Raw genomic sequence first — 27233 nt, 5'->3', positions numbered from 1 at the left:
TTGCTGTTGATACTGTATCTTTGAATTTGAGCCTTACCTGGTCTACACTTACATAATTAGCTCGGAAGGAATGGAGACTCACTCTTAGGAAGCCATCAAGCGAATTTTCATCTGCTGTTTTAAATAGATATATTTTGCATTTACTTTTAGTGGTTTTGGTTGATATGGTTTAGAGCGAAGCTACAATGACCTTGTGTTCACTAATCCCTGTATCCGCCATGATGCTCTCTATTAGATCAGGATTATTTGTGGCTAAGAGGTCAAGTGTGGTTTTGCAACCATTTACAATTCATGTGGGCTCATGAACTAATTGTTCAAAGTAATTCTCAGAGAAAGCATTTAGTACAACCAGTTAAGAAAATGTCACCATGAACAAGGAGCTTCTACGATGTAGGTCTAGCTTGATTTTACTGAAGATGCTCAAATCTGTTCATACCATAATGCCTTGTTGATGACAAAGTTTAAATTCCAGCAGAAGACTTGCTGCAACCCATTTGGTAAAGAAAAAACACATAACCAAAAACGCTTTAACACCAGTAACCATTGAAGTGTCTGATTAGTTGAAGTTACTGACTGATGAAGTTTTTAAACCTGTCAGAATTTGTACAAAATGCAGACATGAAGTTGCCCAAAAGGAACCACTCCACCAGGATAACCAAGAATCACCAACCACTGAAGACATGGGTGTTGCTGATGCTTGCTTTACTGTTAATACATCATTATTATCACTTGGAGAGACACCATTAAAATTTCAGTTGATCAGCAAAAGGGACTCAACGGGATACATAAAGCACTCAAAGCCCAGAACACCATTATTAGGGTAATTGCCATGACCACTGGTATGAGCCAAGTAGATATTGCTCAAACACAAATTGAAGAGTGCCAAAAACGTAAAAATATGGACATCTTAATTGAAGGACTTTAGATTAAGCTTCAGACTTTAGGCAATTGCAGTAAAGTTAAAATTTTGACCCTGGCCCCAAATAACTGCACTATTGAAAGAACAACTAAAGAATTTGCTGTTTCAACTAAAATGGTAAAAAAGGTTAAGAAATTAAGATGAAAGATGGGATTTTGGCAATACCTGCAAACTGAATACGGAAAAAGCTCAGTGACGAAGTAAAACAAAATGTCCTCACTTTTTTTAAAAGATTTTTCTCATTTATGCCCAGGCAAAAAGGATTATGTTACAGAAGAAAAGGAAAGAAAGAAGAAGAACTGAAAGTTTATATATAACCATCAAAGGCCATATAGAACCTTCAAACCAAATTTCATTGGATTTGGAGGTGGTCATGTGGGGACCCATGGTCCCCTTGACGTGTGACCCATTAGTTACATTTACTCTTTCAATTCTTTGTATTGCACTCAGGCCTTTCAATTATCATATTTAAATAACATCCATTACCCCTTTCTACATTAAAGATTTAGTCATTTTTGTAAAATTAGCTACACTTTCATGGTCTTGAATATTAGAAATGTTTGCAGCATTGAGTGAAATTCTGTAACCTGTGGCGTATTTTTTGCAGTGAGGTGCCTATGAAGAACAGCACCTTACAACAACACTGACATTATGATCAGCATTTTATTGAAATTCACAACTACCTAATCACCAAATAAGTTTAAATTTTGTGTTGTAGTGACAGGATAAACAAGCTTTTTAACATCCTAATCTACCACTTTCAATCATCCGTCTATATTACAGTGCTTTTTTTTTTTTTTTTTTTGTATAAATAGTGTGATATAACTAAAATTGCCTCAAGTAAATTACAAAATTTTAAGTAATCCTTGAGAGCAGTACAGCCCCATTTCAAATGATAGACATTTTAGGAATGCTACTATTACAGCTTAGTTCATGTTCACGACTCACTATCGCTACTGACCACACATGGCAGAACAGGCTTGGTCACTAAGTAAACTGAATTTTTACAGGTGTGTTCTTAAAAAGTTATTCTAATTTTTTCTCGACATTCTTCAAAACTATTATCTATATTGTCTCAAACTTTTTATTATGTTTGAGACCTTTAAACATTGCAGCGTGTCAGCAATCGTGAATAATTTAATGATTATAAAGAATCCGCCTCGATTGCAAATAGAAACCGGATGTTGACCTAGGTTTCGGTGGGGGTAACCACGCCTTCTTCGAAACAAACTGAAACTACAAACTGCCTAAAGAGGCAGGGTCCAACATTAATACAGAACACCAAGAGTGCAAAAGACTCGCATAAAATGTAAAATAAATGGTACAGCTATTGACATGGTACACACGTACCGTTCATTTTACATTTTATGCAAGTCTTTTGCTCTTTTGGGCATTCTGTATTAATGTTGGACCATGCCTCTTTAGGCAGTTTGCAGTTTTAGTTTGTTCCGAAGAAGGCTGGTTATGCGCACCGAAACCTACGTCAACATCCGGTTTCTATTTGCAATCAAGGCGGATTCTTTATAATCACTTTTTATTATGTCATGAAAGTGCTGTTCCAATAGCCAGCTGTACACAAGTTTTTAGTTTTTTTGTAGGCTTGGAGTAAGTAGAAGTTGAAAATTTGTTAGAGATTTTAGACTGGCATTGCCCGGCAGATTAAAGCTGTATGCCAGACTGAGATGTACCTTGCCTTTCATAGGCAATGCTCAGTTCAAATCCACCATGAATTTCCAATCATGTGTACACCTCACTGCAGTGAGTGACAGATAAGTCTGACAATTTTAGAACATTTGTGCTTGCTGCCCCTCAATGTGTATGGGAACTGGACATACAGGGTGATTCATGAAGATATGCAAATATTTTAATATGTTATTCTACATGGAAACTAATGAAAAAAGTGCATATAAACATTAGTCTGCAAATGTTTGGTTAGAGTTACAGCTAATAAAAGATTTTGCCTGAAATTAGCAACTTCGCAAATATGAAGCCATCGCAAAGCTGTATGAGATAAAAGTAAAGCACAATTTCCATTTATTTTGTTGTTATTAGTTTGGTGAATCTAATAAAATGTTTCCCAGGCGATCATCTGCAGTAGTTTTCCAGAACATCCAGAGAAGCAAAGATTATTATACAAGAAAATTTGCTTACTTTCCATTAAGAATGTAGAAACGTTTATGTCATTGCTGGCAACTGTTTGTTAGATGTTTCTGTTGTTTCCTAACCTTAAAACGAGTTAGTTTTCTGTATCGTTCAATGAAAGAATGTTCACAACAACAGTGTATTTAAAGGAACCCACATAGTAACTGTTGTAGTTTGTAGATTATTTATGAAATAGGGATGCCTTTCAAATTTACAACACAGGAATATGCTGATATGATGTCTATTTATGGCAAATGTGATGGTAATGCTACAGCTGTAGTTAACAAAGATCGTGTACGTTATCCAACTCAGAGAATTCCGAATGCACGAACCATTAGAGGAGTATTTCAAATGTTACGGGAGACAGGTTTTCTACCTAGTGTTTATAATCAGTATGCCTGGGACACGTTTTATTAAATTCACCAGATCAATAACAGCAAAATAAATGGAAATCCTGATTTACTTTAACCTCATACAGTTTTGCGATGGCTTCATATTTTCGAAGTTGCTAAATTTCAGGCAAAATCTTACTAGCCGTAACTCTGTAACTAAACATTTGCGGACCTATGTTTATATGAACTTTTTGCTTTAGTTTTACTTGTAGAATAGCATATTAGAATATTTGCATATCTTCGTGAATCACCCTGTACATACTAATCTCATTCTCACCCTTCCCTCTTACCATCATCTTGTCCTCCCTCTCTCTGTCCACCACCTCTTCCTCCTCCTCTCTGTCCACCACCTCTTCCTCCTCCTCTCTGTCCACCACCTCTTCCTCCTCCTCTCTGTCCACCACCTCTTCCTCCTCCTCTCTGTCCACCACCTCTTCCTCCTCCTCTCTGTCCACCACCTCTTCCTCCTCACCTCTGTCCACCTAGTCTATCTCCCTCTCTCTGTTCGTCGCCTCCTTCTCGTGTCTCTCGGACCTTGGGTCCTGTTTATTGTAACTGAACGAAATCTTGATTGGTAATTGAAGATTCATAAAATGAATGGGTACACTGGCTGGAATCATTGGTATATGTGGTACAAGAGACCTCTCCTACAGCTAGATCTGTGAACTGAGGGAGGTGGCACAGTGGTTAGCACACTGACTTGCATTTGGGAGGAAGACAGTTCAAATCCACATCCAGTCATTGTAATTTAAGTGTTCCATTATTTCCCTAAATAGCTCCAGGCAAATTTTGGTAGGATGGTTTCTTTGAAAGAGCATGTCAATTTCCTTCCCATCCTTGAAACATTCCAAGCTTTTCTCTGTCTCTAAATGACCTCAATGTCAGCTGGACAATAAACACTAATCTCACTTAAACGCATCTGTGAGGATAATAGCTTCAGGAACAGTATGTTGCACGGTTTTGACCTGCAAACCGATCGGATTACAGACAATTCAGATTCCACAAATAAAATTTTCCTGTTTCCTTTTAAATCCGATTCTGAGGAAAACAAAATGGCAAACAATTGTGTATACAATTTTTGTTCAAAATTATACACAAGGAAGAGATACAGTTTGTCTAATGGTTTAAATGCTATATATGCACTGACTGAGGGGGAGAATCACAACACCAAGAAGACATTTTACGCTGCAAATAGAAGTTGGTAGGTGTGTTTTACATCTGGAAGATGATGTCTATTCAAATTTCACATCAGTTGCATAAGTGTGGCACTAGCAACACCACTATGAGGATGCAAATCAGGTTTGATTTAAATACATGCTGTAATGGCCGTGAACATTAGCTACCTTTGAGATTGGATGTGGCGAGTTGACGTTAGTCAAGAATGCCTTTAAGGTGACACAGACACAATTATCAACACCTCACTGAGCTCGAATAAAATCATGTAATTAGGGCTATGAGATGTCGGATGAACCTTACATGATATTGCAGAAAGACTTGGCAGGAATGTCGCCACTGTACAAAGTTTCTGGCAGTGGTGGTCCCGAGAATGGGCAGTCACAAGACGTCTGGGCTCTGGATAGTCACGTGGCACTACCGAGAGGCAAGACCACAGTGTTTGGCACATGGTTCTGGCACATTGTGCTGCATCTGCAGCAGCATTTTGAGCAGATACCACCGCAGTGATAGAAAGATCTGTTATAAATCAGTTACTTCAAGGACAATTCCGAGCCGGACAACCTGTAACGTGCATTTCACTGACACAAACCACAGCCATTTGTAACTTCCATGATGTTAAGTGAGAGCTCAGTGGAGGGCAGGATGTTTTCTGATCAAAGCTAGTTCTTCCTCAGTGCTACTGATGGCCAAGTGTTGATTAGGAGGAGCCAGCTGAGGTCCTGCAACCAACCTGTCTGCGTGCTAGACAGCAGGAGCACTGTAGTGGATATCCAATGCACACTGACTGACCTATTGTGCTGCCATTCAGGAACATCATTCAAGCAGGGTTTTACCAACAGCATAACACTTGCAGACATATCGCTGTTGTAATTCAACATGCCCTACAGAGTGACAACATGTTGCTTTGGCTTGCAATCACCAGATCTGTCTCCAATCAAGCATCATATGGGGGACATCATTGGACTGTGTGTGTGTGTGTGTGTGTGTGTGTGTGTGAGAGAGAGAGAGAGAGAGAGAGAGAGAGAGAGAGAGAGAGAGAGAGAGAGAGAGAGAGAGAATGTAAATTGGCGAAGAACTTTTCGAGATTTTTGGTAACAATGTTAAATGACAACTTGCAACCACAATCAGTCTGAGCTTCTTAATGAATAGTGTGCAATTGTAAGTTAGCCAATTCAAATTCATTTTTCTTCATTAAGTATTAGAAAACCATCTGATAAATTTTGTTAAATAAGATGGATGGTCTTGATGTTTTAGTAATCACATAGAAAAAGAAATAATAATTATTATTTATCTGTTATGCTTTCAGGTCCTCCATCACGAACAATGGACCTTGCCGTTGGTGGGCAGGCATGCGTGCCTCAATAATACAAATAGCCATACCGTACGTGCTACCACAACGGAGGGGTATCTGTTGAAACGCCAGACAAACATGTGGTTCCTGAAGAGGGGTAGCAGCCATTTCAATAGTTGCAGGGGCAACTGGATGATTGACTGATGATCGACTGATCTGGCCTTGTAACACTAACCAAAACTTGCTGTTCTGGTATTGCGAATGGCTGAAACCAAGGGGAAACTATAGCTGTAATTTTTCCCGACGGCACGCAGCTTTACTGTATGATTAAATGATGATAGCGTCCTCTTGGGTAAAATATTCCGGAGGCTAAATAGTCCCCCTTTTGGCTCTCCGGGCGGGGACTACTCAAGAGAACGTCATTATCAGAAGAAAGAAAACTAGCGTTCTACAGATTGGAGCGGGGACTTCCACATGGGAAAAATATATTAAAAACAAAGATTCCAAGACTTACCAAGCGGGAAAGCGCCGGTAGATAGGCACAATGAATAAAACACAAACACACACACAGAATTTGAGCTTTCGCAACCGGCGGCTGCTTCATCAGGAAAGAGGGAAGGAAGAGGAAAGATGAAAGGATGTGGGTTTTAAGGGAAAGGGTAAGGAGTCATTCCAATCCCGGGAGCGGACAGACTTACCTTAGGGGGAAAAAGGATAGGTATATGCATGCTCGCGCGCGCGCACACACACACACACACACACACACACACACACACACACACACACACACACACACACATCCATCCATCCATCCACAGACATAAGTGGACATATTTAAAGGCAAAGAGTAAGGGCAGAGATGTAAGTCGAGGCGGAAGTGTGGAGGCAAAGATGTTGTTGAGTGGCGGCAACTTGAAATTAGCGGAGATTGAGGCCTGGTGGATAACGAGAAGAGAGCATATATTGAAGGGCAAGTTCCCATCTGCGGAGTTCAGATAGGTTGGTGTTGGTGGGAAGTATCCAGATAACTCGGACGGTGTAACACTGTGCCAAGATGTGCTGGCTGTGCATCAAGGCATGTTTAGCCACAGGGGGATCCTCATTACCAACAAACACTTGTCTGCCTGTGTCCATTCATGCAAATGGACAGTTTGTTGCTGGTCATTCCCACATAGAAATCGTCACAGTGTAGGCAGGTCAGTTGGTAAATCACGTGGGTGCTTTCACACGTGGCTCTCCCTTTGATCGTGTACACCTTCCGGGTTACAGGACTGGAGAAGGTGGTGGTGGGAGGGTGCATAGGACAGGTTTTACACCGGGGGGCGGTTGCAAGGGTAGGAGCCAGAGGGTAGCGAAGGTGGTTTGGGGATTTCATAGGGATGAACCAAGAGGTTACGAAGGTTAGGTGGACGGCGGAAAGACACTCTTGGTGGAGTGGGGAGGATTTCATGAAGGATGGATCTCATTTCAGGGCAGGATTTTTGGAAGTCGTATCCCTGCTGGAGAGCCACATTCGGAGTCTGATCCAGTTCCGGGAAGTATCCTGTCACAAGTGGGGCACTTTTGGGGTTCTTCTGTGAGAGGTTCTGGGTTTGAGGGGATGAGGAAGTGGCTCTGGTTATCTGCTTCTGTACCAGGTCGGGAGGGTAGTTGCGGGATGCGAAAGCTGTTTTCAGGTTGTTGGTGTAATGGTCCAGGTATTCAGGACTGGAGCAGATTCGTTTGCCACGAAGGCCTAGGCTGTAGGGAAGGGACCATTTGATATGGAATGGGTGGCAGCTGTCATAATGGAGGTACTGTTGCTTGTTGGTGGGTTTGACGTGGACGGATGTGTGAAGCTGGCCATTGGACAGATGGAGGTCAACGTCAAGGAAAGTGGCATGGGATTTGGAGTAGGACCAGGTGAATCTGATGGAACCAAAGGAGTTGAGGTTGGAGAGGAAATTCTGGAGTTGTTGTTCACTGTGAGTCCAGATCATGAAGATGTCATCAATAAATCTGTACCAAACTTTGGGTTGGCAGGCTTGGGTAACCAAGAAGGCTTCCTCTAAGCGACCCATAAATAGGTTGGCATACGAGGGGGCCATCCTGGTACCCATGGCTGTTCCCTTTAATTGTTGGTATGTCTGGCCTTGAAAAGTGAAGAAATTGTGCGTCAGAATGAAGCTGGCTAAGGTGACGAGGAAAGAGGTTTTAGGTAGGGTGGCAAGTGATCGGCGTGAAAGGAAGTGCTCCATTGCAGCGAGGCCCTGGATGTGTGGGATATTTGTGTATAGGGAAGTGGCATTAATGGTTACAAGGGTGGTTTCCGGGGGCAACAGACTGGGTACGGATTCCAGGCGTTCGAGAAAGTGGTTGGTGTCTTTGATGAAGGATGGGAGACTGCATGTAATGGGTTGAAGGTGTTGATCTACGTAGGCAGAGATACGTTCTGTGGGGGCTTGGTAACCAGCTACAATGGGGCGGCCAGGATGTTTGGGTTTGTGAATTTTAGGAAGTAGGTAGAAGGTAGGAGTGCGAGGTGTTGGTGGGGTCAGGAGTTTAATGGAGTCAGGTGAAAGGTTTTGTAGGGGGCCTAAGGTTCTGAGGATTCCTTGAAGCTCCGCCTGGACATCAGGAATGGGATTACCTTGGCAAACTTTGTATGTAGAGCCATCTGAAAGCTGACGCAGTCCCTCAGCCCATACTCCCGACGATCAAGTACCAAGGTCGTGGAACCCTTGTCAGCCGGAACAATGATGATGGATCGGTCAGCTTTCAGATCACGGATAGCCTGGGCTTCAGCTGTGGTGATGTTGGGAGTAGTATTAAGGTTTTTCAAGAAAGATTGAGAGGCAAGGCTGGAAGTGAGAAATTCCTGGAAGGTTTGGAGAGGGTGATTTTGAGGAAGAGGAGGTTCCAAGTTTACAAACATTTCGTGTAAACTCGTGAATACTATTTCACAGCTTCAGTTCCTTTCATCCATTAAACAACCATCTCAGCTATTTCCAACTTTCGTTTTATTTCCATTCCCGTTTTTCCCCACATAACCGATCATTTTTTAGCAGCTTCCCACAGGTTTAAACGTTATTATTTCTTCATCAAACAATTGTTAGCCTCATTCTCATAACCTGCCAGTACACAACCAGTCCTTTTAATACATTTACACGCATATTTTTCGAGACAACAACAACAACAACAACAACAACATCATGTTGTTGTTGTGGTCTTCAGTCCTGAGACTGGTTTGATGCAGCTCTCCATGCTACTCTATCCTGTGCAAGCTTCTTCATCTCCCAGTACCTACAGCAACGTACGTCCTTCTGCATCTGCTTTCTGTATTCCTCTCTTGGTCTCCCTCTATGATTTTTACCCTCCACGCTGCCCTCCAATACTAAATTTGTGATCCCTAATGTCTCAGAACATGTCCTACCAACCGATCCCTTCTGCTGGTCAAGTTGTGCCACAAGATCTTCCTCTCCCCAATTCTATTCAATACCTCCTCATTAGTTATGTGATCTACCCATCTAATCTTCAGCATTATTCTGTAGCACCACGTTTCGAAAGCTTCTATTCTCTTCTTGTCTAAACTATTTATCGCCCACATTTCACTTCCATACAAATACTTTCAGAAACGACTACCTGACACTTAAATCTATACTCGATGTTAACAAATTTCTCTTCTTCAAAAACGATTTCCTTGCCACTGCCAGTCTACATTTTATACCCTCTCTACTTCGACCAGCATCAGTTATTTCGCTCCCGAAATAGCAAAACTCCTTCACTACTTTTAAGTGTCTTATTTCCTAATCTAATTCCCTCAGCATCACTCCATAGACTACGTTCCATTATCCTCGTTCTGCTTTTGTTGATGTTCGTCTTATATCCTCCTTTCAAGACACTGTCCATTGCGTTCAACTGCTCATTCAAGTACTTTGCTGTCTCTGACAGAATTACAATGTCATCGACAAGCCTCAAAATTTTTATTTCTTCTCCATGGATTTCCTACTCCCAATTTTTCTTTTGTTTCCTTTACTGCTAGCTCAAGATACAGGAATAACATTGGGGAGAGGCTACAACCCTGTCTCACTCCCTTCCCAACCACTGCTTCCCTTTCATGCCCATAGACTCTTGTAACTGCCATCTGGTTTCTGTACAAATTGTAAATAGCCTTCCTGTATTTTACTCTTGCCACCTTCAGAATACAAATGCTAGAAACATAGGTTTGCCTTTCCTTAATCTTTCTTCTAAGATAAGTTGTAGAGTCAATATACACATGTTTCAACATTTCTATGGAATCCAAACTCATCTTCCCCGAGGTCGGCTTCTACCAGTTTTTTCATCCGTCTGTAAAAAATGCTCGTTAGTATTTTTCAGCTGTGACTTATTAAACTGATAGTTCGGTAATTTTCACATCTGTCAACACCTGCTTTCTTTGGGATTGGAATTATTATATTCTTCTTGAAGTCTGAGGAAATTTCGCCTGTCTCATACGCCTTACTCACCAGATGGTGTAGTTTTTTCAGGACTGGCTCTCCCAAGGCTGTCAGTAGTTCTAATGGAATGTTGTCTACTCCCACCCATTTCATCTTCATCTACATCCTCTTACATTTCCATAATATTTTCCTCAAGTACATCGCCGTTGTATAGACCCTCTATATACTCCTTCCACCTTTCTGGTTTCCCTTCTTTGCTTAGAACTGGGTTTCCATCTGAGCTCTTGATATTCATACAAGTGGTTCTCTTTTCCCCAAAGGTCTCTTATATTTTCCTGTAGGCAGTATCTATCTTACCCCTAGTGAGATAAGCTTCTACATCCTTACTTTTGTCCTCTAGCCATACCTGCTTAGCCATTTTGCTATTCCTGTCGATCTCATTTTTGAGACGTTTGTATTCCTTTTTGCCTGCTTCATTTACTGCATTTTTGTATTTTCTCCTTTCATCAATTAAATTCAGTATCTCTTCTGTTACCCAAGGATTTCTACTACCCCTCGTCTTTTTACCTACTTGATCCTCTGCTGCCTTCACTATTTCATTCCTCAAAGCTACCCATTCTTCTTCTACTATATTTATTTTCCCCATTCCTGTCAATTGTTCCCTTATGCTCTCCCTGAAACTCTGTACCTCTGGTTCTTTCAGTTTATCCAGATCCCATCTCCTTAAATTCCCACCTTTTTGCAGTTTCTTCAGTTTTAATCTACAGTTCACAACCAATAGATTGTGGCAGAGTCTACATCTACCCCTGGAAATGTCTTACAATTTAAAATCTGGTTCCTAAATCTCTGTCTTACCATTATATAATCTATTCGAAACCTTCTAGTATCTCCAGAGTTCTTACATGTATACAGCCGTCCTTCATGATTCTTGAACCAAATGTTAGCTATGATTAAGTTATGCTCTGTGAAAAAGTCTACCAGGCGGCTTCCTCTTTCATTTCTTAGCCGTAATCCATATTCACCTACTACGTTTCCTTCTCTTCCTTTTCCTACTGTCGAATTCCCGTCACCCATGACTATTAAATTTCTGTCTCCCTTCACTACTTGAATAATTTCTTTTATCTCATCATACATTTCATCAATTTCTTCATCATCTGCAGAGCTAGTTGGCATATAAACTTGTACTACTGTACTAGGCGTGGGCTTCTTGTCTATCTTGGCCACAATAATGCATTCACTATGATGTTTGTAGTAGCTTACCTGCACTGCTACTTTTTTAATTTTTAAATTCATTATTAAACCTACTCCTGCATTAACCCTATTTGATTTGGCATTTGCAACCCTGTATTCACCTGACCAAAGGTCTTGTTCCTCCTGCCACCAAACTTCACTAATTCCCATTCCCACTATATCTAACTCTAACTTGTCCATGTCCCTTTTTAAATTTTCTAACCTACCTGCCCGATTAAGGAATCCGACATTCCACACTCCGATCCGTAGAACGCCAGCTTTCTTTCTCCTGATAACGACTTCCTCTTGAGTAGTCCCCGCCCGGAGATCCGAATGGGGGGACTATTTTACCTCCGGAATATTTTACCCAAGAGGACGCCATCATCATTTAATCATACAGTAAAGCTGCATGCCCTCGGGAAAAATTACGCCTGTAGTTTCCCCTTGCTTTCAGCCGTTCGCAGTACCAGCACAGCAAGGCTGTATTGTTTGGTGTTACAAGGCCAGGTCAGTCCATCATCCATACTGTTGCCCCTGCAACTACTGAAAAGGGTGCTGCCCCTCATCAGGAACCACACTTTTGTCTGGCCTCATAACAGATACCCCTCCCCATTTTGGTTGCACCTACGGTACGGCCAACTGTATCGTTGAAGCGCACAAGCCTCCCAGCCAACAGTAAGGTCCATGGTTCATGGGGGGATTATATCATCTGATGATGAATTGCTAGGCAGTTCTAAACTGGTGACGGAATAATGAAAGAAATTGAAGAGTGTAACAAAAGACAGCTGGTTGCAGTAATTTCAAGAAACTTTTCTACACTAGTTAGTTTGTGCCACATACCATCTCTTCATTTGATCTGTGTCCAACCCAAGGATATATGCACAAACAGCTGTAGTCCTAAACTATTTTGTACCACTTTTTTTTTTATATGTACCGCCTAGCATACATACTGCCTTCTGGAGCTTCAAATCAGTGCTACCTGACAACGATAGTGCAAGCTCTTGTGCACATCAGAAAACAAAAACTACCTGTATCTACTGAACAGCACATTTTCTGCAATTTTCTAGTGTGAAAATGTACAAGCCTGTTACATTTGTATGCATAAAAAACACTATAAAAAAACATACAATAGTCATACAGAGATAAAAATTGGATTCACATAATACAGAAGAGGATAACTCAGTCATTATATTGTTAGAATATTGTATTAATAATAGAATTATTTTATAACTATTATTATTAATATTTTAACCTTACAACACCACACACTGCAACATTTAGAGAGTAAATATTGATAATATTAAACTATAAAATTAAAATCGTAGCAGTTTGAACTGCACCACAAAAATCACGTGGATTTATGCGTCCAAAGCCACTTCATTGGAAACTGACATTCAATGTGAAGGAAGTTGTGAAGGATCTTGTAAAGGAAGTTGCACAGGTAGTGCAAGCAACCCGGCTGTCACAAGATTACTGTTCATACTAAAAACTGTAACAAGTTTGAATGCAACTCAAAGCAGTCAATCAGGAGTAGGGGGATGATGGTAACTAGAAGAAGAAGAAGAAGAAGAAGAAGAAGAAGGAGAAGAAGAGGAAGAAATTAATAATATTAGAAAGAAATTGAAAGTATTACTCAGCAAAATACACTGAAAACTTGGCCAGGGCGACAGACGGCACCACACTTGCACATGAAAAACAGGGAGATGTGGTAATGTCTTACAATCTGGTATACTGACAACTGGAGCACTGTCACGGTGCTACACGTCTGTGTGCCAACGCCCTGTGCAGCACAATAGTTAAACACAGACAGGTATTTTAATTTGAAAATACTCCTCAGCATTAATTTACAGTATAATAGGTTTGATCTAAAAAAAACTCTCATCCCTCAGCATACTAGAACAGAACCTTGCATTTTGTACTGGTTCAGAATTACTTATAAGAGTGACAGCTATGAAGAAAATAATGAGGTGAGGCTCAAGCAGGATTTACAACATTCAGCACATCCCATGATACCTGTAGCCACTGCCAGATGTTCACCCCCACAACTATTACTATTCCCGTTTGCACCACACGAGGCAGCTTGTTGTCCTGTAGACCATTCATTTCATGCTGAAAGTTTGTTTATTTTAATTTCTTATAGTTGTGGCAGAAATATTTTATCTACAATTAGTTTTGTGTGTTTTATGATATTGGAAAATGTTAGAAGCAAATTCATCAAATGTTATTTAGTGGTACGGTTAGAACTCACTCTTCGCCAGAGGATTGTCATACAATGTCAACTAAGATAATGTCTACAACTGTAAGTAATTTTTCTTGACAACAGCCTCAACCATTCTATTGTTAACATGCCCACTGTGGCAAAGCAACAGCAGGATATGAGTGGCTGCTCTTCAGCATCTTACTGTTGAAGTGGGTAATAATTTAAAGAAAGAAAGAAAATGGCAGCTTATAAAAACTAATATCTTTACAAACGCTGCCACCTTATCAGTATCAATTCAACCAATTAGAATAGATATCCAAAATAAAGGTTGCACTGCCAGCAATAATAATAATAATAATAATAATAATAATAATAATAATAATAATAACAATAATGAAGAACACTATCTGCATTGAAGCACTCCGTAACTAATCTGCTGGGAAAGTCTCCTCAAAAATTAGAAGAAAGCCGCTCATCATAAGCAGAGCTCCATCGAAAAAGCGAGTCAGAATGACACTATTCTAGAATTTCAGTAAAGAAATCACCACATCATTAAACTTCTGTGGTAAGGACAAGAGTAGTGGCGGTAGGAGTTCATGAGGTAAAAATAAGTAGAAAGCCAGATCAGAAAACATAACAACAGGTTAATTACAAGTCTAGTTTTCTGAAAATGAAACCGATGACCACTTAGTTTTTGATGTGCGAGTAGAATGTTATGTATTTTTTATATATTACTAAAAATTTGTAAGGAAAATTGAACTAAAATGAAAATGTAGTGCAGCTCACACAGGACACACTGAAGCCACATCATTTTCTGTACACTGAATATTTTGTGAATTGAATGGAATTAACAGAAGACTATATGTGTTTGCTGTGCAGGGTACGGTAACTCGGCTCTGTGCCTCCTTGTGCTCCTGCTGCAGTGTCAGTTCTAAAGTAAGAATATAGGTTAGCGTGGTGTTTTGTAAATCTAGGACATTTAAGGGATGGTAAGTAAATTCATCCGTCTGCTTTCCGAAGATGGTGCCTCCTGAATGAAGGCTCACCAGGGCACAGTAGCTGGCACTTAAAACATAGCACAATTCAGTCCAGTTTCCTGACATAACAACTACACCATCAACTTGCTCCAATTCAAAGTTTTGGTTGCATGTTCCATTCTGATCTCTCCTTCTCATCACCAGTAAATTTAATTTTGTTGATAGCAAGTCACTGCCGTTGCCCACGAAGGCTTTTTCCATTATCACTTTTTATGCTTGCACTGCCAGGTAACTAGAGCATTACTGTAACTAGTCACATGATCTTCAGTTCACAATGCCAAGTACAACTTGACAGTGGAAACTATACAATTCTACACTTTCTTAAATAATATGCTGATACACAGAGCAGAGGAAAAAAACTATATCAATAAGGTATTGGGAAGGCAACTAGAACATATGTAAAGAAAGGCACAAATTTCAATTACAAATCTGTTACAACAACAACAACAACAATAATAATAATAATAAAACTGTATCTTAGTTATCACTGTATTTCATTGCGTACCACATTTACCAGAGTAAAAAATGACCCCATTTTTTTTAAAGGGCTCCTTGAGAAAAATTTATTTTTAACATATTCCGACTAATCAAAATTATGAACTTTTTATAGACAAAGTATCTGCGAAAAAGTTAGTATTATACCTATTCTATATGTATGCCACTTATTAATTGTCTACACGTTAATAATACTAGGAGAAATAAAATAACAAATAGTAATGGTTTACATTAATTTTTGTACCGTTTTCTACCTTATACGCTCACAAATCCTGTAGTTTCAATATATTTAATCATCATCATCCTAATCGCACAGCTGTGAAATTTATATCTTTGTTGTCACAAATATTTGACTGTTTCTTCTGAATATGTTGCTATTTCTGAGATTGTTGTTACAGTGGGACCTAACAACACAACTGCATTTTCCAAATACATATCGGATTTCACTTCTATACTGAGGTGAGAATATTACTATGTCTCTTGCTTCTGAACATATTGTCCTGCCCGCTGCTCTCTCATTGGCTGTATAGAACCAGCTGACACATGCCCTTTCATTTCCGTCATACGTCAGGGCGACCGTCGACAGCATTGCAAGAAGAAACATGTAATTACGCCACTGACCCCTCTCCAGACTTTAACTATATCCTGCAAAAATGAATGCTATTAAAAAACTTCCTGGCAGATTAAAACTGTGTGCCGAGCCGAGACTCAAACTTGGGAACTTCGCCTTCATAGGAAAGTGCTCTACCAATTGAGCTACCCAAGCACGACTCATGCCCCGTCCTCACAGCTTTAATTCCTTGTCTCCTACTGTACTGGCAGAATTAAAGCTGTGAGGACGGGGCGTGAGCTGTGCTTGGGTAGCTCAGTTGGTAAAGCACTTGGTCGCGAAAGGCAAAGGTCCCGAATTTGAGTCTCGGCCCAGCGCACAGTTTTAATCTGCCAATAAGTTTCGTATCAGTGCACACACAGCTGCAAAGTGAAAATTTCATTCTATGAATACTATTGTTGAGTATTCGTCCAATGTTACAGTGAGTTTGATTCCAACTACAAATGGATTCAGACAAATTGCAGTTTACAAGGGGTAGACATTAATAAAAAGCCAAAATTCAGTGTGTAGTTTCCCATGGTTGGCAACATGATCAAATTTGCTGCTCACTCCCCTTCCCGCACTCATCATAGTTCACAGCCAAGTTAGAGTCACTGTTCCCCTTCCACAGTACTGAGCTTGAGCAAGTATTAAAAACAGACTGCAATATCTTCTGGTGTGCAAGCCATATGTAACAACACCAACTAATACATAAATAAAAGATCACAATTATGATTCAGTTCCGTTCTCAAACTTCTGCTCAACTTGCAATCTAGTGACGTCGTCTGTTGGTACTATGTTCACAACAGGTCTTGTTGCTGTAATTTATTCTTGCAATAACAGTTATGGTCAGTTTAATACGATTTATTTCCTTTGTTAGACATTTCATTCTGGATTAATTTTCCTTCTTATTTCAATTGAATGTCACCATCATATTTTAAGCTGATAACGTTTTTACCCAGTATTCTAAAATGTGAACGGCAAATGAGTTACTCACTTGAAATTCAAACAATGGAAAATCCAGGATGGAATGTAACAATGTTATGAAAAGGAAAGTTGCTACTCACCATACAGTGGAGATGTGTACTCGCAGGTAGGCACAACAAAAAGACTGTCACAAATAAGGTTTCACCCAGCAAGGGTGAAATAAGTGTCCAAGGAATAGAAAAGCAACTGGAATCACTCAACAGAGGAAAGTCCACTGGACCTGACGGGATACCAATTTGATTCCACACAGAGTATGCGAAAGAACTTGCCCCCCTACTAACAGCCGTGTACCGCAAGTCTCTAGAGGAACGGAAGGTTCCAAATGATTGGAAAAGAGCACAGGTAGTCCCAGTCTTCAAGAAGGGTCGTCAAGCAGATGCACGAAACTATAGACCTATATCTCTGACGTCGATCTGTTGTAGAATTTTAGAACATGTTTTTTGCTCAAGTATCATGTCATTTTTGAAAACCTGGAATCTACTCTGTAGGAATCAACATGGATTCCGGAAACAGCGATCGTGGAGACCCAACTCGCTTTATTTGTTCATGATACCCAGAAAATATTAGATACAGGCTCCCAGGTAGATGCTATTTTCCTTGACTTCCGGAAGGCGTTCGATACAGTTCTGCACTGTCGCCTGATAAACAAAGTAAGAGCTTACGGAATATCAGACCAGCTGTGTGGCTGGATTGAAGAGTTTTTAGCAAACAGAACACAGCATGTTGTTATCAATGGAGAGATGTCTACAGACGTTAAAGTAACCTCTGGCGTGCCATAGGGGAGTGTTATGGGACCATTGCTTTTCACAATATATGTAAATGACCTAGTAGATAGTGTCGGAAGTTCCATGCGGCTTTTCGAGGATGATGCTCTAGTATACAGAGAAGTTGCAGCATTAGAAAATTGTAGCGAAATGCAGGAAGATCTGCAGCGGATAGGCACTTGGTGCAGGGAGTGGCAACTGACCCTTAATATAGACAAATGTAATGTATTGTGAATACATAGAAAGAAGGATCCTTTATCGTATGATTATATGATAGCAGAACAAACACTGGTAGCAGTTACTTCTGTAAAATATCTGAGAGTATGTGTGCGGAACAATTTGAAGTGGAATGATCATATAAAATTAATTGTTGGTAAGGCGGGTATCAGGTTGAGATTCATTGGGAGAGTCCTTAGAAAATGTAGTCCATCAACAAAGGAGGTGGCTTACAAAACACTCGTTCAACCTATACTTGAGTATTGCTCATCAGTGTGGGTTCTGCACCAGATCAGGTTGACGGAGGAGATAGAGAAGATCCAAAGAAGAGCGGCGTATTTCATCACAGGGTTATTTGGTAAGCGTGATAGCGTTACAGAGATGTTTAGCAAACACAAGTGGCAGACTCTGCAAGAGAGGCACTCTGCATCGCGGTGTAGCTTGCTCGCCAGGTTTCGAGAGGGTGCGTTTCTGGATGAGGTATCAAACATATTGCTTCCTCCTACTTATACATCCCGTGGAGATCACGAATGTAAAATGAGAGAGATTCGAGCGCGCACGGAGGCTTTCCGGCAGTCATTCCTCCCGCGAACCATAGGGGACTGGAACAGGAAAGGGAGGTAATGACAGTGGCACGTAAAGTGCCCTCCGCCACACACCGATGGGTGGCTTGCGGAGTATAAATGTAGGCGCGCGAACGCGCGCGCACACACACACACACAGGCAACTGAAGCCACACTGCGAGCAGCAGCACCAGTGTACGATGGCAGTGGCGACTCCCCACCACGCACTGGTGCTGCTGCTTGCAGTGTGGCTTCAGTTGCCAGAGAGAGAGAGAGAGAGAGTGTGTGAGTGTGTGTGTGATCCAGTTTTCATGAAGGCCTTGCTGGCCGAAAGCTCATTTGTGACAGTCTTTTTGTTGTGCCTACCTGTGACTACCCATCTCCACTATATGTTGAGTAGAACCTTTCCTTTTCTTAATATCATTTACAATTCACTTAGTAAATCATTACAGTCTCTCATTACCAAATAAAATATTGGTCTGGGTTCCTAACCAACTAGTGTTTTTTGAAGGACTACATTTCCATTTTTGAATGTTACCTTTACTCAAAAAGTGGCAGTAATGTTCGTATTCAGTATCCATACATTATTGCAAACCTGTTCATATACGACGATAGTTTGTAAGTTGATAGAATTTAATGCTGTTTCCTTCTAGGTTTCACAAAATTGTCAAATTGTAATCAGGGTAATAGACTGTTGTCATGGGTAGTTCATAGTTTCTCAGATATCTCTTCCAGTAACTGCGTGCAAATCAGTGTCACTTGATTGTTCAAGCAACATCGATACTATGTCAAGTGCTTTGGCATAGAAGGAAATACTGAACCTGTTTGAATGAGAGTATTGTTTGCCGAGCCCTGCTCTAATGAATTCTTCAAAATAAATCTGCATGTGACCTCGGTAGCCAAACTTCATCTCTAAATGTAAGACGACCCCTATAAATGAAAGACTACTCCTACATATCCTACAAAATAATGTAAAAATGTTGACCCTGGCAGCAATAGTTCAACCTGTGAATATAAGGCAAACAGGTATTTCTCGAATGATGAATTTGGGGGGAAAACCTCACCTTATAAATGGGTAAATATGGTAATTACTGTTTATTCTGTCATTTTGTAAAGTACAATGTACACATTAAAATTCTGCCATTCCATTGCAGTCTATTAGTTTTTTTTGTCACTACTATTTTGTTTGTTCATAGCAACACTTTAGCCAAATTCATAAACCATCACAGGAAGTCACACTTTGAATTAATTGGAAGATAACATTTAAATTATTTCCATGTAACATATTTCTCTTCAGCCTTTACAAGGGAGAGGCTTTTATTGCTGTTCATACCTTGCTGGTTATTCTAAGGCAGTCTGAGGATATTAACAACCTCACTGGCCAAACTTCGGAGAGTGAGCAGGAGGACATGGACAGAGGAGTGAGCAGGAGTAGACACGCAGAGCCGGCATGAGGAGATGTGTGCAATACATTTATCATGTGTGTACATTGTCGAAGCCACAGGTAAAAGGATAGTATTGTATAAAATGTAGTTCTTGTATATGACAAAGTACATAGGAATAAAGAACGACATCCAATACACCATTCAAGCGGATTCTGCAGAAATACTTTTAGAACAATTCTTTTTCATTAAACCCCCCCCCCCCCCCCCCAACACACACACACAGAGCAGAGCAACATGTCTAAACCTAACTGCAAAGTTGTCCCCCCCCCCCCCCCCCCCAAAAAAAGAAGGCTCAAATTACATAGAAGCACTTCCTGTAATTTTCACTAATGTAACTCAACAGCATCTGCTAAACACGTGTTTTTACCATGACATTTTAGTGGATAAAAGAATGGTAACAGTCACAATACTGACCTGAGGTAGCTGTCTTCTGTCCCATTGATTGCTATATTTCAATACACATTTCCGCAGTTGAGCATACAGCTCAAGCAATGTTTCTGCAGCACAAGGCTCAGTTATTAGTACTGCTTTATGTAGTAATGATTCTAATCTATCCTTGTCCAATGTCAAAGGATTCCTCTCACATACTGTGTCTGTAACGTAAAAGCAATACTTTAAAAAAAATATATAAACACACACAACTTTGACAAAAACAATGAGAAAATAAGACTTTGAAACTGAAAATATTTTATGCAAGAAAATGTTCTTCCAGAAATTATTACTGAAGCATCCAGACCTAGGACAGTACTGTGAGCAAACTAATTTTTTTGTTGCTGTAGCAAATAATGTTGATTCTAAGAGTTCTGGACCTGGTCCAGATGGTTTGCAGGCAATATTTTTACAAAATTTGTTGGTGGAGTAATTGTGAGAAGTAAAGCAGAGGGGCAACAACTTATGTATTCATGAATGGAATCGATGTCCAAACCGAAACGTTTGTCATACACATAAAGCTTGCACGAAACAGAACGTTTAAAGCTAAAGGAATGGCAATTCTTAACCCTTTCGTGAGCTGTGGGAAACATGCTTCCCACTACAATGAACTTGCTCCTAGTCCCAAGGGTTTCACAGTTCCCATGGTGGGCTTTTATGAAATTATGTGATGTGACATGTAGGCAACAACTGAGAAAAATATAAGGTAAAATGACAGACTTGAATTAGTATGCTTTTGCATTCTACTACATTTCAAGAATCGATACACCCACAATCATGAATATCTAACCAAAGTAGCTAAAAACTGCTAGTGTAATATCACATGACCAATATTGGCAAGCATGCTTTACTATCATCAAACCTGAGAGAGAGAGAGAGAGAGAGAAAAGAAGAAGAAGAAGAATTTTACCATTCAACTGCTCCTGATCAGCAGAAATATCCAATTCATGACCTGCATCTGCATCATCTTGACTCCCATTATCGTAGTTGATCAATGTCTCATCAGCATGTGCATCCATGTTGGTCTGACAGACACTATATATAGCTGACTCTGCTAATTTTGTTACTGAGGCACAATCTGTTGAAATAAATATAAGATTCAAGATTTACTGAATGACAAAGGAGGAATTTAAGGGAATCAGAACACCAAAAATAAATAGATACGTGAAACTGTATGTTTCAGTCAGCAGTCACAATTTATTTATTTTGCCTACTAGCTACTGATTTCAGTACACAGTACAATCCTCAGGTCAACCCTCTGGCAAGCAGTCATCACGCTTGCTTCCCAAGTAGGTGTGTCAAATCAGTAGCCAGTAAGCAAAATACTGCGAATATAGAGTAAAAAATATTCTTTTTCAGTATTGTATTGGTTGCTGTACCACCAACAATACGCCAGGAATGTGAAATAGATAAGCATTTAAAGTGACTGACATGACCCAAGAGTACACAAATAACAACGATATGATTATGAAAAGGGAGGTTACAGGGGTCTTAAGAGACAATTAATGGAGGAGAAGATTCAAATTAATAATGGTATTGGTGGCTACTGCAACTTAACAACTGACAGCTAATATAAAAGTATATGAGTTTAGAAAAGCAGTCCTAGCATAAAAAGTATAATGATACTACACATACTTATTATCCAAATCAAAAGTATATTTGCATTTGATGCAAAATGATGTTTAAAAATGCTACAAGAAACAAAAGTGATGAGAGGCAACTTATCACCACAGATGAATGAATGATAACACTAAGCTTAATTAGGATCAACTGCCCAGGCAGTGAGGGAAAGCCGGAGACTGGGAGGGGGGGGTTGGGGGCGGAGACTGGGCAGTCGGGGGCGGAGACTGGGCAGTCGGGGGCGGAGACTGGGCAGTCGGGGGCGGAGACTGGGCAGTCGGGGGCGGAGACTGGACAGTCGGGGGCGGAGACTGGACAGTCGGGGGCGGAGACTGGACAGTCGGGGGCGGAGACTGGACAGTCGGGGGCGGAGACTGGACAGTCGGGGGCGGAGACTGGACAGTCGGGGGCGGAGACTGGACAGTCGGGGGCGGAGACTGGACAGTAAGGGGCGGAGACTGGACAGTCGGGGGCGGAGACTGGACAGTCGGGGGCGGAGACTGGACAGTAAGGGGCGGAGAGTGGACAGTCGGGGGCGGAGAGTGGACAGTCGGGGGCGGAGAGTGGACAGTCGGGGGCGGAGAGTGGACAGTCGGGGGCGGAGAGTGGACAGTCGGGGGCGGAGAGTGGACAGTCGGGGGCGGAGACTGGACAGTCGGGGGCGGAGAGTGGACAGTCGGGGGCGGAGACTGGACAGTCGGGGGCGGAGACTGGACAGTCGGGGGCGGAGACTGGACAGTCGGGGGCGGAGAGTGGACAGTCGGGGGCGGAGACTGGACAGTCGGGGGCGGAGACTGGACAGTCGGGGGCGGAGACTGGACAGTCGGGGGCGGAGACTGGACAGTCGGGGGCGGAGACTGGACAGTCGGGGGCGGAGACTGGACAGTCGGGGGCGGAGACTGGACAGTCGGGGGCGGAGACTGGACAGGCGGGGGTTGGGGGTACTGGGCAGGCGTGATATGGATAGAAAATGTTGGCTTGTCTTCAAAGGATTAACACTTGATTTGTAAGACTACCATCAAGAATGTACTAGAATATTATGTAGTGTGGCTGGCTAATGGAGTAACACTTTGGAGGATAACGGTAGGATTTTTATCTGAAGGCTTGGGGAAAGATTGGTAGATATTCCCATAACCTGGACAATATGTGGGGAAAGTTGTTCTTGCCACAGCAAAAATTGGCACAATTTCTCAATAAATTTTATGCAGGTGGTGCTTCACAGTTCGTAAATAATCGAAAAAGTCATTCAAAAATTACACCATGAATTTATAGAAAACAAACCTTTACTTGCTTCCAATTTCCATCTGTCAGATCACCAGGCAACATGCACAGCAAAGATGGAAATACACGAGATAAATTTATCTATCAATTTAAAAATACGTAATGAAGATATGAAAACTTGAAACATAAATCTGACATCATTTGCAGTAATAATTTTTATTTGTGTCAGGTTCATCTTGCCCATTCCGTATGTTCACACCATACCATTACACTGGTTGTGTGATGGTTTAATATATTTTGTATACCGTATTTACTCGAATCTGAGCCGCACATTTTTTCCTGTTTTTGTAATCCAAAAAACCGCCTGCGGCTTAGAATCGAGAGCAAAGCAAGCTTAAGTTCTGAAAAATGTTAGTAGGTGCCACCACAACTAACTTCTGCTGTCTAATATATGTAGCGCTACACAGGCATGCTTTGTAGACACAAAGATAAATACTGGAGCCAAAACATCTGCGTCATAAAATAAAATAAAAAAAAAAAAAAAGTGCAAGACGAGCTTTTTTTTCTCCGTCCCGAGTTTCGACCATTTTCATACATTATCCAACGAAGTAAATACAAATTCCGCAATGTTCATCTTCAAATGTAGTAGAATTTCAATGTGCTATGAAAATCCGACTGGGAAGACTGTTTGGGATGTTTGTCAATATGGCCAACTCTACGTTCTGAATTTTTTCCTACCTGTGACAAGAGATGGTTGCTAATAGGAACCTGATGAAATGTGAATCACATGCACTATTCTCTTCACCACAAGAATAATACGAATATAAACATTTTGCCATGTATTCTTTCATGTTTGCTGCTATCTCAGTTTAATCCTGTCTGCCTAATAAACTACGAAACTACAGTGAGACAACAGCAAACGCGGAAGAATATATGTATCGTGTCATGTTTATATTCGTATTATTTTTATGCCCAATAGTGATACAGTCAGAAATGAAGCACGGCAACTGACTAGATTTTTAAATCTAAGATGACTAATTTCTGTGCAGAATTTGATGTACTAAAGAAGCGGCCGCAAAGATTTTCAAACGGAGAAAAATTTTCGCCTAACTCTCGTTCAGAACATGTTCTATCATACGCACTCTATTATTTGGTTCTTGTTGATCATTATCAAAGAAAGCAGCAGTGTAAGTAACAACAAATAGCAGTCTCTTGCCATGGTTTCGCTAATGAGACGATTACTCTCTCTTTTTTTTAATTGTAAGCGGCAGTAGCGCGCACAAAAGCAAGCCATGCCACGAGCGGCGACATGCCGTAAACACGCACTATCAGAATGCGACAAACAGTGCATGACACAGTACAGTAATGCATTTTCAGCTTAGAGGGGCGTAAACAACTATAACAAAGAAAACGGCACTTATCAGATCAAAGCAAAATAAGCACTAGATTCAAACCAGACGAAGCACGTGAAAAAGGAAGGGTACCCATATAAATACTGACGGAGCGCCTGATGCATAGCAATGGATACCTGGTAAAGCTGAACTGCTAAGCTTACAACTCGAACCAAACTACTGTAGCTGTATCGTCATTCATTCGACCTAAATTGTGTCTCATATTACAATGGACCAACTTTGTTTCGATTTGGAGGTGTGGCCTAAAACTGTTCTCTCCCCTTGAATTTCGAGTCTCAAATTTCAGGTGCGGCTTAGATTCGGAAAAATTTTTTCCCCCTTTATTTCGAGTCTCATTTTTCAGGTGCGGCTTACATTCGAGTAAATACGGCAAGTTCTTTGTTGGTATACAGGTTGCCCAACAGTGACAGAAACTTATGACAAATAGAGAGTTGTTTAGTCATGTAATATAAAAATATTTTCTATACACAAAAATTCTGTTTATGGACTAGGTGAACTTAATACTGAGTGCCTGTAAGCCTGAGACAAATGATTTTGATTGAGAATAGTGTCCTCAATAGCATATCTCTTAGTACCTTTTATTCTACACTTCTGATTGCAAATACTTTTTCGTTGTCAACACTGCTTGAACACACTGATATTTCAGTAGCTACTTGAATTACAGAACTGCTGTACTTCATGAGTCATACCTCAAGTTATTTTTCACAATATGTACGCCTATTGCTGAAGAAAGTTTCTATAAAGAAAATTTGTTACTTTCTTAGATATTCACTTAATGCAGAGAACAATCTTGTAACTGTGCGGCCTACATAGCTTCCTCCACATATAAACAATACATACCCAATAAACTTGGGTCCAACTTGTCCGTCTCACTGCAGTACTGAATACTGTAATTTATTCCTTCAAAATACATTCTCAGTGTTGTTCTGTTCAAGTTACTTTAGGATATTCCAACATCTGCTCCACACTTAATCATGGTACTGTGATGATACACTGTATCATATATCTAACACTGACGTTGTTTTGCTCATTTAGATCTGTATAACACCATAACTCTCTGAAGTTGATCACAGTTACAGGAGACACTCAAGAGTCAACAAGGTGTTGTAGGAAGATATTTATGTATTTGTGGGTTATATATTAAAGTGGCAAGTTGTAACTGCCAAAAATAAATAATATTTGTATTGGCATCTTGGATATTCGGGAATCCAGCCGGATGTTCGCGTCGTTCTCGCACGATATTTCAACAGCGTGCCTCGCTGTCTTCTTCAGGTGCTACCTGAGACTGGTCCTTGGGTCGATCGAGTCCAGTATTTATGCCTGGGAGGAGCTGGGCTCGATCGACACAAGGACCAGTCTCAGGTAGCACCTGAAGAAGACAGCGAGGCACGCTGTTGAAATATCGTGCGAGAACGACGCGAACATCCGGCTGGATTCCCGAATATCCAAGATGCCAACAGATCGCCGGGAAAGCATGAAGAATTACAATATTTGTATTACTGGCTTGTTACAGCAAAATTATATCAATACACTATGCAAACTATTTATCGTCTGCAACAGGATTTGGCAGAGAATATGTGTAATGAGAGAACTCAAGGGTAAGTTAGAAATGACAACTTGACATTAGCAATGTCAATGTATAGTGGTTCGTACCTTACGGAAGTGATGACAGTTAACATGTGCCCTCTTTCCGTAATCGACCCGGCAACAACAATATGAGTGAGAGACAATTGTCAATCAAGAACATAGTGAATATTAAGATATTTAAATGAGCAGAACTTGTTAACTGACTCTCAGTTTTGATTTTTTAAAGGATACTATACACAGTAAACAATAGAAAATCTCAAAAATGAAGTGGTGGCTGAGCCAAACAACAAATATTACCTGTTTGCTTTGTCACCTTGCTCAAGCCACTGATTACATAAACCATAAAATTCTCCTTTGCAAACAAGTTTTATAGCATAAGTGGCACCCTCCTTGCATAGATGACAGAAAACAAAGGTTTTCATCAACAGACTGTGCCACAGACGTGAGAAAGTAACTTTTGCATGACGTGTCATTGCCAAGTAACATAGCTCAATGAAACTTCAATCATACACCTGCATGACCAAAATGATCATGTTCGACAATAGTGGACATACTCTCATATGGCTAGATGTGGGAGAATGTGATGCGCCTAGGAACATTGTCGAACATGTTTTGGTGGTCCAGATATTATGGAGCGAAGAGGTATAATGCTGCATGGGCATACTAATCTCAATAACAACGTGTGACTTCATCAAAATGCACAGGAGGAGCAGCTCTTGATAAAAAAAAAAGAATATTTGGCAAATGGACTGACCTGCCCGTCCCACAACATAAAATCCCGCTAAGTGTGTGTGGGATGCGTTGAAGAGATGTATTGCAGTGTGTCAACATGCACAAACGACCATCCAGCAATCGTCAACTATGCAGGTGCTGGAATATAACACCCTACTACATTAATGCTGTGATAAGACATTGTACTGTATCTCCAGGGGTGGTCATGAATTTGCAATTTAAAAGTGCCATGTGAACCAAAGAGTAATCAAATGCACTGTGTTGCAATACATTCCATGGACATTTCTTTTCTTCTTCTTCTTCTTCTTATGTTCTTGAAGAGGAAAGAACGATTGTCTGAGGTTCATCTTGCTCTAACAGTCTATGTAAGT

General features: G+C 40.7%; 1 protein-coding gene across 2 annotated transcripts in view; it reads right to left on the bottom strand.

Moving 5' to 3' along the window:
• Positions 1-27233, bottom strand: part of LOC126279024 (ATPase family AAA domain-containing protein 2-like) — a 215332-nt gene that overhangs the window by 10973 nt on the left and 177126 nt on the right. For both annotated transcript variants that reach the window (XM_049979414.1, XM_049979415.1), the window contains 2 exons: positions 21201-21368; positions 20276-20454 (listed from right to left, as the gene is read on the bottom strand). In XM_049979414.1, coding sequence (XP_049835371.1) covers positions 20276-20454; positions 21201-21368 — 347 coding nt within the window. The remainder of the gene's footprint in view (positions 1-20275; positions 20455-21200; positions 21369-27233) is intronic.

This window comes from Schistocerca gregaria, chromosome 6 (genome assembly GCF_023897955.1).
Source record: "Schistocerca gregaria isolate iqSchGreg1 chromosome 6, iqSchGreg1.2, whole genome shotgun sequence".
Lineage (NCBI taxonomy): Eukaryota > Metazoa > Arthropoda > Insecta > Orthoptera > Acrididae > Schistocerca > Schistocerca gregaria.
Note: the sequence above shows the minus strand (reverse complement) of the source record. Positions and strands in the feature narration are given on the sequence as shown.